The sequence below is a fragment of the Hyperoodon ampullatus genome (assembly GCF_949752795.1).
Source record: "Hyperoodon ampullatus genome assembly, chromosome: 11".
Classification (NCBI taxonomy): domain Eukaryota; kingdom Metazoa; phylum Chordata; class Mammalia; order Artiodactyla; family Ziphiidae; genus Hyperoodon; species Hyperoodon ampullatus.
In genome coordinates this window covers 72,346,666-72,358,956 of record NC_136924.1, presented here as the reverse complement: position 1 = coordinate 72,358,956, position 12,291 = coordinate 72,346,666, and the positions used below count along the sequence as shown (strand labels likewise).

The 12,291-nt window shown below is 34.3% G+C and overlaps 1 protein-coding gene across 6 annotated transcripts in view; it reads right to left on the bottom strand.

Annotated features, from left to right (window-relative positions):
- Positions 1-11,156, bottom strand: part of CNOT2 (CCR4-NOT transcription complex subunit 2) — a gene marked incomplete at both ends in the record, with an annotated part of 70,220 nt that extends 59,064 nt beyond the window's left edge. For 4 of the 6 annotated variants that reach the window (XM_079715089.1, XM_079715090.1, XM_079715094.1 and 1 more), the window contains one exon: positions 11,040-11,156. In XM_079715089.1, coding sequence (XP_079571215.1) covers positions 11,040-11,087 — 48 coding nt within the window. The remainder of the gene's footprint in view (positions 1-11,039) is intronic. The other 2 variants (XM_079715088.1, XM_079715093.1) reach the window with 2 other exon arrangements.
- Between the last annotated feature and the right edge of the window lie 1,135 nt (positions 11,157-12,291).

Genomic DNA, 12,291 nt, shown 5'->3' with positions numbered 1-12,291 from the left:
TAGCCAGAGAGAAAAAGTTACATTATGTAAAGAGGACAAAGACAGAATGACAGAAGACTTTTTGTTGGAAATGGTCTAAGTCAGAAAACAGAGAAAAATATTCAAAGCACTAAAAAATCTGTCAACTATGATTTCCACGTCCAGCAGAAAATTTATCAAAAATAAAAGTGAAATAAAGACTCTTTCAGACATCCAAAATCTAAAAGAATTCATCACAATCAGAAATGTATTACAAAAATGTTTTTTTGGTCGAAGTCTATCCTGATGGGGCTTTTTCTGTAGACCCACGTTGCTGGAAACTCCTCACAGAATAATACGTGGTTTGCTTTACTGATTTCTAGGAAAGAACTATAAGACAGAGATGCCACTAAAAGTGTGAAAGATCTAATGGTCATATTTTTTTATCTTAGGTATTGGAACATCCCAAAGGCCTGTCCTATTCTAGGATGTGATAGCTTAGGGTGAATATGACTTGAACTTACGTTTAGAGGGCGTGTGAAATTGAGAACCAAGTAGATTCATCTACTCTAACCCTAAAAGTAACTGCTTGAAGAAACTAGATCCTAAAGATTATAGGTGGGGAATTTTTGAAGTATGTCATCAGTATGTCCATATTCAAGCAGAGATAAAAGAAGCTCAACTAAAAGAACTGTGGACTGGAACTTCCCTGGCGGTCCAGTGGTTAAGACTCCATGCTTCCACTGCGGGAGGTGCAGGTTTGATCCCTGGCTGGGCAACTGGGATCCCACGTGCCACGCAGCACGGCCAAAAAAAAAAAAAAAAAAAAAAAGAACTGTGGATTGACATGACAATTGTGGGTTAGGTAAACTTTCTTTTTAAACGGGCTATCTTGAATATCATAACTCAAACTTTCGAGGAACTAAGGTAAGGTGACAGGCAGTGAAAGGAATCACAAAACACAAAATTCTTAAATAAAAATTTAATGACTTTAATGTTGTCTATGTTACACATAACTTAAAAACTTTTAAAAAATTTAAAGTCCTTCAAGTAGAAGGAAAATGATACTATAAAGAAAGAAGGGAAGGAAGGAAAAAAAAAAACAACCTCTTGGATTGGTAGTGTCTTAGGCACTGGCAGAAGCAAACACAAATCCCCTTGGGAAAAATGTCTTTCCATCTAGTCCTCAAAGAAGTCACACAGATTTCTAAGAAACATAAAATGGTAACTTACACACCTACAAGGAATCAAGGTATCATAAGTGAGAACCAGAAGAAACAAAAGACATGAGAATGATCTGTGGCAACTTTCAGCTGCTGGATTTATCACATATTAAACATAAGCATGTATAAAATGATTAAATAAATGAAAGAAGATATATTACAGCCAAACTCTAAACAAAAAAATAATGGTAAAAATGTGAAAAATAATGATAAATATGTGGGTATAGAAGACATAGACAAGATTAACGAACTTGATCTAATGGAAACAGAGCAATACACCTGCCAACTGGTCAATATGCATTTTGTTCAAGTAAGTAAACAAATAATTGATATCATACTGACCACATTCTCTAGCTACAGCGGAATATGTGAGAAATCAGCAATACGAAGATAATTAGAAAAGCCTCATAAGCTTGGAAAATTAAGAACACTTAAGATTAAAGAACAGTAAAACAAACCCTAAGGAATAAAAGGAAATATCAATAACTTAAAGAGTATAAATTGATGAATATAGAACAAAAAATAAATTTAAAGCAAGGGTGACCAATAAGATGAAAAGGCACACAGTCAACAATCTTACGGATGAAAAAAGGTGCGAAAAAGAAAAAAATATTTAAGACGGTAGCATTATGAATAATATCTTAATCCTGATAAAGAATATCTACAAAAAAAAACCCAAACCTGCATCAAACATCATATTTACTGGTGACAAAGTTTGTAAGACAAGTAACAAGAGAAAGATTCCTACTACTAACACTTCTACTCAACCTTGTATCAGAAATATGAGTGAGTTCTGAAAAGAAATGCAAGTTATAAAAATTGTAAAGTATCAAAACTGGAATTTCCAGATGATATATTTATTTACATGAAAGAACCTACCCCACAAAGAACCTACAGATAGATTATAAGAATAAAAATGTAGGGACTTCCCTGGTGGTCCAGTGGTAAAGAATCCGCGTTCCAATGAAGGGGACGCAGGTCTGATCCCTGGTTGGGGAACTAAGATCCCACATGCCGTGAGGCAACTAAGCCCGAGCACAACTACTGAGCTCATGCTCCTCAACCAGAGAGCCTGCGAACCACAAACTACAGAGCTTACGTACTCTGGAGCCCGCGCGCCCTGGAGCCCGCTCACCACAACTAGAGAGAAGCCCACACCACAACGGAAGATCCTGCATGCCTCAACAAAGACCCCGTGTACCGCAACTAAGACCCGACGCAGCCAAAAAAACAGTAATCAAGTTTAAAAGTCAACTGTATGTCAATATAACAGTAACATCTATAAAATATAATTTTAAAAATACAATTTACCAAAAAAAGCAACAAAAAGTACTTATGTATAACTCTGACTAAAGATTTATAATTCCATTATTTAAAAAAATACAACTTTATTGAGAGAAAATCCAGAAGACCTCAGTGTATGAATTCAGGGAGAGGAAGAATAACATAAACATATCATTTCTTCCCCAAATGAAAATGAAGTCAATAAAATTCCACTTGTAAACACAATGCTTTTTTTTTTCAAATTCTAAATTTGTCACTGAACAAAAGGCCAAGAAAGTCAAGACAATAATAAAGACCAAGGTGGAGAGACAGACACGAAGATTTAACACAAAGCTATAGTAGTTAAGAAAGTGGGACACTGGTGCAGGCAGAGACAAACACATCAAAGTAATAAAATAGAGATATAAGAAACAGACCCACAAATATAAACAAACTGATTTATAACAGAGCACTGCTGATTAGGAGGAAGAAAGAACAAAATCAATACATGATGCTAATATAATTGATTATCTTTATGCCAAGAAAAGGAATTTGGCCTCCTCAAACCATATACAAAAATCAATCTCAGAAGGATTTAAACATGAAAGACAAAATTAAAAATCTTTAAAAAGACATGAGAATATCTTTTACTTAATTTCAATAGGGAAATATGTCTCAAACAACCTCAATAAATTTGAAAAATTTTTAATTTGACATTATTAAATGTCAGATTAATAGGAACACTGTTGATGGGACTCAAAATTGGTATAAACACACCTAAACATATTCCTAGAAGACCTTCTGTGAATTTAATTTTCATAAAATTTGAGACTACGACATGGTTCAGAAAACTTCTCTAACTTCATAAAGCTCCCTCTTCTGTTGTTTTCATGCAGTCTCTAAAAGTACAATGGCAAGTTTTCTGAGGTTTTCTTGGCTCTGTTCCCCTCTCCCACTTTAATCTGCTCCTTCTCTTTCCTCTGTGCCTGTTGTCCCTATCCTGCTCAATTTTGATTCTACTCCCAGAAACTTCTCAACAGGGTCCTGGAAGGGAGCACTGGTGGGTCAGTCTGGAGAGTTCAGAGCTAGGCAGCTGAAGTCACTTTAGGCCTCACCACAGGTCCCTTAACCCTGATCTAATAAAGTGGGCAAAACCTCCCCAATTTCAAATTGGCTAATCACACTTAGCACTTTCAAAATGGCTCTTCACCACTTTGAGGTGCTTCTATGCTCAGGTCCAGACACTCCAATGCTTCTATGTTCTTATGCATAAAAACTGATAATTTAGGTCTTTTGTTAGACTTTCACCTGCTTATATTTTGAGGTTCATGGAGATATTTCATCCCCAGTTTTTGTTACAAATGTTTTCATGGGTTTTGGTTTTCTATCTAGTTGTTCTATTTTTATATGGGAATTTAGAAAGATTAAAAAAACAAAAAACTAAGCTGTCACCATCAGTGCAATCATCCCAGAATCTAAGTAAGGCCTGAGATTATATTTTAAAAGATAACTATGCACCAGTGTTTTCTTAGGTCAGTCTCCCAAAGCAATAGAAATAAAAGCAAAAATAAACAAATGGGACCTAATCAAGCTTATAAGCTTTTGCACAGCAAAGGAAACCATAAACAAAATGAAAAGACAACCTAGGGACTGTAAGAAAATATTTGTAAATGATGAAACGGACAAGGGCTTAATTTCCAAAATATACAAACAGCTCATACAATTCAATAACAACAACAACAAAATCAAATCGAAGAATGGGCAGAAGACCTAAATAGACATTTCTCCGAAGAAGACATACAGATGGCCAATACGCACATGAAAAGATACTCATCATTGCTGATTACTAGAGTAATGCAAATCAAAACTACAATGAGGTACTACCTCATACCAATCAGAATAGCCATCATTAAAAAGTCTACAAATAATAAATGCTGGAGAGGGTGTGGAGAAAAGGGAACACTCTCACACTGTGGTGGGAATATAAATTGGTGCAGCCACTATGGAAAACACTATGAAGGTTCCTCAAAAAACTAAAAACAGAGTTGCCATATGATCCAGGAGTCCTACTCCTGGGCATATACCCTGACAAAACTGTAATTCAAGAAGATACATGCACCCCCATGTTCATAGTAGCACTATTTACAATAGCCATGACATGGAAACATCTGTCCATCAACAGATGAACGGATAAAGAAGATGTGGTACACATATGCAATGGAATACTACTCAGCCATAAAAAGACTGAAATAATGCCATTTGCAGGCAACATGGATGCAACTAGAGATCATCGTACTAAGTCAGGCAGAAAGAGAAAGACAAATACCATATGATATCACTTAAATGTGGAATCTAAAATATGACAGAAATGAACCTATCTATGAAAAAGAATCACAGACACAGAGAACAGACTGGTGGTTACCAAGGGGGCAGGGGTTGGGGGAGGGATGGAGTGGGAGGTTGGGGTTAGTAGATGTAAGCTTTTATATATATCTACATATACATTGATATATAGGTATATATCCAATAGGATGGATAAACAACAAGGTCCTACTGTATAGCACAGAGAACAATATTCAATATCATATGATAAACTAACAGAAAAGAATATTTTTTAAAAAGTATATATATGTATAACTGAATCACTTTGCTGTACAGCAGTAATTAACACAACATTGTAATCAACTATACTTCAATTAAAAATACAGTAACTTTGCTTCTATATTTTCTGATTGACAGAAGTATCTACACTAGTGTTTTAACTTTCTATTTAATGATGAACACATTCCATATTAATGATTGGGGCAAATTACTTAAATATAAAATGTGTTTCTGAAAGAGAACACAATATTTCATGTGTAAAAGCCTAGAGCTAAGTTCCCAAAGGAGCACCACAGTGAACACAAAAGGATTCCGCCAGATATTTTAAATCTTCTCAGAAAACACGTCAGATATCAGATATCTGTCAGATATCAGATACCACCTGAACTACGTAAGTGTTTTAGACCTAATTACTTAATTTAACAAAACTGTTAACATTTCTGTTCGCCCAGGGGCACTGTGAAAAAATTACTAAGATACTAAGGGTGCCATAGAACCATGTATCTTAGTGAAACCTGCTTTTTGGAAAACAAATGTCACCTCATTTGATGATTTCAGAAGATGAGTAAAAAAGTATCAGAACATATAATGCATTCAAAGAAAGACCAACATTGTTGGCATCACGTAATAAACCAACCAATGAGGAACTTGGGAATTCATTTAATGTGATGTTTTTGGTTGGCCAGAGGAAGAAGAAAAAGATGAGCCATGAATGACAAATAAATGTCAAAATTTATTTGAAACAAATATTTAGGTCATGGAGTAAAAATAACTTTTGCTGCTGATAATATGATCGTGATATGAGCAGAAGCATCACATTTAAAGTGCAATTACAAAAGTGATCTCATTTTAGCAGGAATTGTATAACTGCAAGTGAAGACAACAGTCACCAATTTGAGTTTTTTTATTCCCCTTCCTTCATCCTGTGGCTACAGTCATTTGTTTCCAAGAGTTTCAAGAGCAATGAACTGTGAACCAGTTCACTGATTTCAGATACTTATTTTTGAACAAATTCCTTCCTCAGTTCACTCTTGCTCACCTTAACCCAGTGCCAAACAGCAAGGATGTCTAAAGCCTCCCGTCTTTCTGCTCTACGCGCTAGACCTATTCTGATAACTCTTGAATTGCTAAGTATTCATTTTTCAAAAATTCTTTTCCATTTTAAGTGTTCTTTATATTATGCATCTTTAACATATGTAATATATCAGATTCCAAGTGCTTTGATGCTGGTGCTGTTTTCAATCATACTAGAAGCTATCAAGAAAAGGTTATAAGCTACTATGTTACAACCATGACTCTAAGATACCATCAGTTGTAAAATACATCCTGATAGCAGAGAGATAAAAATTTTCAATAATGTGTTATCACTTATAATAAAAGAAATGGGGTACTTCATTGCTTGTTTACATTAAATTTTTACTGCAGTGCAAAAGAAAAAAATGTAATTTGTATACATTATTGTACAATACTCTTGCATACTGAATGGAAGCACACCTACCAGATGAGTTTGTATGTGCACCATTGATTGTTAAATAATTTGGAAACTTGTGTTTTAAATGCTTTACATTATGCAGAATTGTCAGATATCTGAAATGTCAGATAGGTGTTGAGTGTTTTAGCAATATCTAGGAAATTGTTTACGGTTTGGGGTGGGCTGGAAAGTCATTATATTTTTTCCTATTCAAAATAACAGAATAGGGGCTTCCCTGGTGGCGCAGTGGTTGAGAATCTGCCTGCCAATGCAGGGGACATGGGTTCGAGCCCTGGTCTGGGAAGATCCCACATGCCACGGAGCAACTAGGCCCGTGAGCCACAACTACTGAGCCTGCGCGTCTGGATCCCGTGCTCCGCAACAAGAGAGGCTGCGAGAGTGAGAGGCCCGCGCACCGCGATGAAGAGTGGCCCCCACTTGCCGCAACTAGAGAAAGCCCTTGCACAGAAACGAAGACCCAACACAGCCATAGATAGATAAATAAATAAATAAATAAATAAATAACAGAATATAGGGTACCACTTTTCAAAAAATTGCCACATAATACATAAAGATTATATACTGAAATATATATGTAATAAAAATATAAAAACAAAATTCAAACAACAGAATACTTCTGGGAAAGGAGGCAGTGGAAGGGTGGGACATGGAAATATCTCCATTAAGTACAATACGCAAGCTGTAGAAAAACGCGTATTTGTTAAAAACAAAGACAACAAATCACATTTGCACCTATATAATCACTAGAAAAGATACACACTAAACTGTTAAAAGTAAAACTGTGAAGGTAAACTTTCACATTCTATAGCTCTGTAATTTAAAAAACTAATAGAAAGGAAATAAAATAGTTAATGGCAGGGGGAGAGAGGAGGAAATAGCAATACGATCACTGCCATCATTCTCTGACAGGATACATTCCACAACGTTAATGTGGTATTCTAGATAATGAGGTATTCTTAAGGAACATACAGACTAGGATGCATTAGATCTAGTTTATAAACAACATACACTGAACTAGCTAGCATATGATGTGATCAATGACCTCAAAGTAGCATTCTAAAAATCTTGGAGAGATATATATATAAGTGGCATTTCCCCCAGCACGCTTTGCAGTTTCTTCCTGTCACCTCTTTCTTTGTTTTATTTAATTTTATTGAAACAACATGCATTTGAACACCCATTATGTAACTGAAACCATGCTAGGTACAGGCAGTACCAAAATAAATATGGCTCCAGTTTTCAAGATGCTCGTAACATACAGTAGCACTGTCTAATACAACTCTGTGCAATAATGGAAAAGTTCTATATCTGCACTGTTCAATATGGTGGCCACTAACAGCATGTAACTATTGAGCATTTGAAATGTGGTCGATGTGACTGAGAAATTAAATTATTTTATTTTGTTTAAATGAATTTAAATACCACTTATGGCTAGTGCCTACGGTACTGGACAGCACGGGGCTACAGCAAGACAGGGAAAAATAAACATAATTACATTGTATCATGGTACACACTAAACTAGAAGTATGCACAAAAGCTACAAAAGCAAGGAGAAGGAATGCTGAAGCCCATCACAGAATGGCTTCTGAAAGTATTGATACCTGATTCTTGAATCATGGAAGAAAGGTGAGGCATTACATGAAGAGGAACCCAAACAAGTAAAGGCTTAAAGTGTAAAAGTGCATAGCATGGAGATTAAAAAGCAGTTTTATATTACTCAATGGAAAAATTTTTCCATTTATATTACTCAATAAGCAAACAGAGGAGACAATGGAAATAAAAGTATGCGGGGTCAGAATGTGTAAAGATTATACGTAATGTTTAGGAGCTCGTCTGCATTATATAAGAGAGGGGAAGAAGGCACTGGTAAGTTAACCTGGTAGTTAATATGGTTAGATTTGTGCATGCTCATAGTTGGAATAAATTAGTGTAAATTAGAGAAAGAAAGAAAATTCTAGCTAAAAACTGGAGTTATATTTCCTTGGAAGAAGCTTGACAATCTTTCTAAAAGAATAAACTATAAACCATTTACATAATTAAATTATCTCACCTGAACTAATATACCAGTCTGTCTATGCAAATAAACTTCAACTACTCTAGTCATACTCAAAAAACTTTTAACTGGGCTTAAATTCGTAGTGAGAAATGAAACACACAAAGTAGATACCAATAGAAAAATCAATACTTCAACCAACACCCATTTAAAAGTCATTAGGTTTTAGCACAAAACTGAGGGAATGCACCTTCCCAAATGAGTTCCTAAGTCTTTAATCAAGTCCACAACGAAAGGAGAACTGGGGAAATATTATCCTTTTTATTAAACTCTGGACTATTAGCTTATTATTATCAGAATGCTTAAATAACACTATAAGACATCAAGTACCCTCCAAAAACAAAAGGCCTCAACAATAAATTAATGAGTATAAACACGGCTACAAAGAAATCCTACTTTATCCATGAAAAACAACAAATAAAATTCCTCCGAAATGGAATTGTTAAAAATCCAGATCATTTCATCTCAGCATATACAAACTCTTAGTGCTACCAATATAAATATTAGTAATTTATCTACTATTCCTTTGAATTTCCCATATGCTCTTAATATACTCATCATAATTATCAGACAGGAAATTATATTTCTATACATGTATTTTTCAAAAGAGGCTTTTACAAATAATTTTACAATGGCAATTTAAACAAGTGTTTCCAAGAATATTTCAACATGCATTAATTGTCACTAAGTAACAAGAAAAAAGGGAAAATACTTTCAGGCAGAAGAACCCTAACCAAGAATGCATTTTCAGGTAAGCTAAAAAACCTGGATTATTTGTAAATAATGTGACTGAAACAGTGTGACTCTAAACCATTTTTTTAGAGTAGAATGAACAGGAATTAGGAAATCTCTTCATGTATAAAATATAATCTCCTTTTATTCCTTTCTTAAGTGTAAAATTTGGAATTCTTTATTAATATGATTCCGTAAAGTAAATTAATCATACTGTGTGATCATACAAAAGTTCTACTTACGTTTTACATACTGGATTATAAACACTGAAAAGCCACACAATCTAGAATCACGACATTCTTAAAATAATTTAGCAGAATCTATCAAAAGATACAACAACCCAAGTAGTGTAACCAATTAAAATCTTATGAGTCAAGGTAGTTGGAAGTGGTTGTGAGGCAGGAGGAGTTACAGCAAGTATAAGTAATGAACAGAGGCCATGTTGATCAATTCTATAAAAACAATTCAGAACAGAAAAGGTTACAGGGAGAACTGATTCTGCATAGCCACAGCTTACTCTGGCTTATTAAAATTATAAAAATCTGGCAAGAAACTTCAGACATAAAATTAGGTCAAATTCTAGAAAGGTTAAATATGACACTACTTTTCATTATGGACAGTGCCCAAACCAGAACCTAAGTCTTGTGTTCAAAGCCTCTTTGTTATCTCACCATGAAGACCCATTTACAATTTTCTCCAATGTTCACTGTTCCAATCTGAGGGAAGAAAAGACTAACTGGGCTAAAATAAATGATTAGAAGATAAATGGTTAGTTAACAAAAGCTGCTGCTATCACACTAGTTGCCTTCACAGCCTGGAGGGAACAAAACTTGTGGGTGGAAGGGAGAGAGGGAGGCTAGATATGTATTTGTGAAAGAAGCCTAAAGCTTACTCCTACTTAACTATGAACTACTGTGTATTCTGAGTCATTACATAATTTGATATTAAATTATTAACAAATGAATAAAGCAGATTTTCTTTGAAAAAATTAAATTCAAATGTCAGAGTTTTTAAAATCACTATTTAATATAGCACTATCTTTAAAATTCACCTTCTTTTAAAAGTTCAGAAAGAAAACAGGAATATTACACTTCAACCATCCTTTCAGCATCCTTATATTTCATAGGGGATGGATATTATTAACTAACTTAATAAATGAGCAAACAAGGATCTAGCATTATAAGGACAGCAAGCTAATGACAAATTCAATAGAATTGGGGTCTCTGAGTACCCTGGGATTTTCATTTCTATTTCTTCTATACTCTAACCAACTTTGTCTACATTCCTGTGATGCTCTAGTACCCCGAATAGAGCCTAAGACTTCAGATTTAGTCTTCCAGAAATAATATGTATAAAAGCAATCAACATTTTGTTTTATGGAATACTAGCTCTGAATCCAGCCATGAAGTCATAAATTGTGTTTTAGATAATCTAAGTTTGACACAGATATACACACCAGAAAATTTATGTTCTGACACTAAAAGAATATATATACATTATTTATAAGAATAAATATACATTTATTATAAGCATGCTTTATTCTGAAAAATGTTCCCACTATTTCAACTGTCAAACCCCACATACGTATTTTTAAAATTATAACCCCAATTTTTCAAACTCAGGTGTATCCAACCTGATTCCAATTAAATACAACATGTTAAACAGTTCATGTAACTATATGACCAACAGAAAAAAGGAAAAAAATTTTTGATCTTACCTGGTAGTTTCTTTTCTCAGATAATGTATGTCCATCAGTCCTCACCATAGAGTCGTGTCCTTTCCTCACAGTACTGGAGGCAATCAAATAGAACTGTCACTCAAGGGTCGTGTCACAGGAAGGACCGCCCACCAGTTCTCCCTCTAGAGTGGAATTATCCAAAAGCCGTCAAAATTACTAACATGTAAACATATGAACAGCAGCAAAAATATCCAATATGATACATAGAAAACAAAACCAAAAAGTACTCTTTTTATATCCTAATTGATCTTCCTCTTAACCATCTAGGGAGGGCTAGACTGGCAGACGTATTTTATTTGAGATAGAAGTTATTAAATATGAAAACCTTTCCCGTCCAATTAAAACTGTCTGCCAGACCTCACATATAGAAAGAAACTTACAGTGAATAAAAATGGAGTGGACAAAAAAGTTCAGCCCTGAATTGGCACATTTTTTTTCTTTTAAATAAACATCCTCCTGTTAGTCTCAGAAATGTTCAATTAATTCAGATTCTGTCATTTAATTTCAAATCCCTCTCCTCAAAATGCTTAGTTATACAGCCGCTATTCATTCAGTTTATGAGGTTTATTCCTATGCCATAAGACGGGAATTCATCCTATAATGTTAGGATGATTAATCCAGATGCAAACCTAACTCAATATTCTATTAAAATTTACTCCAATGAAGAGTAGCAACACATGTCAACTTTCTGGAAGCCTCTGTCCTTCAATCCTCCAATTTCATGCATGCTCTAATAGAATTTGCTTTTTTACATTAGGGTAGAAAAATAATGGGGCTTATTTCTTAACCTGGACAGAGCTAAGTAAGTCCAAAATGACTAGGCACTGTAAACCCCAGTTACAAAAAAAAAAAAAAAATCAATCACCGAAGCAGAGGTAATAGTCTCTAGAGATGCTAACTCAAAAACGTAAACTGAAAATGAAAGACCAAATATTCAAAAGTGGTATCTACAAAGAATTTGTAAATAGTTGTTTTTAAGACTAAAGTCTTACTTTTACTTTTACCTAACTTTTAGTAAAATGTTTACCCCAGGAAAGTAGTAAGTTAGTATACCTACTGAACAATAGTTGCTAACCACTAAAAATTATATTCAAATTTAGAGCATTTAATATTAGACAAAATTTACTTTCAGAGAGGATAATAAAAACATCTAATTTAATTTTGTAAGAAGTTATGAATCAATTTTACTAAAACCAATAAACATGCACATACACGTACACATGGATTACGT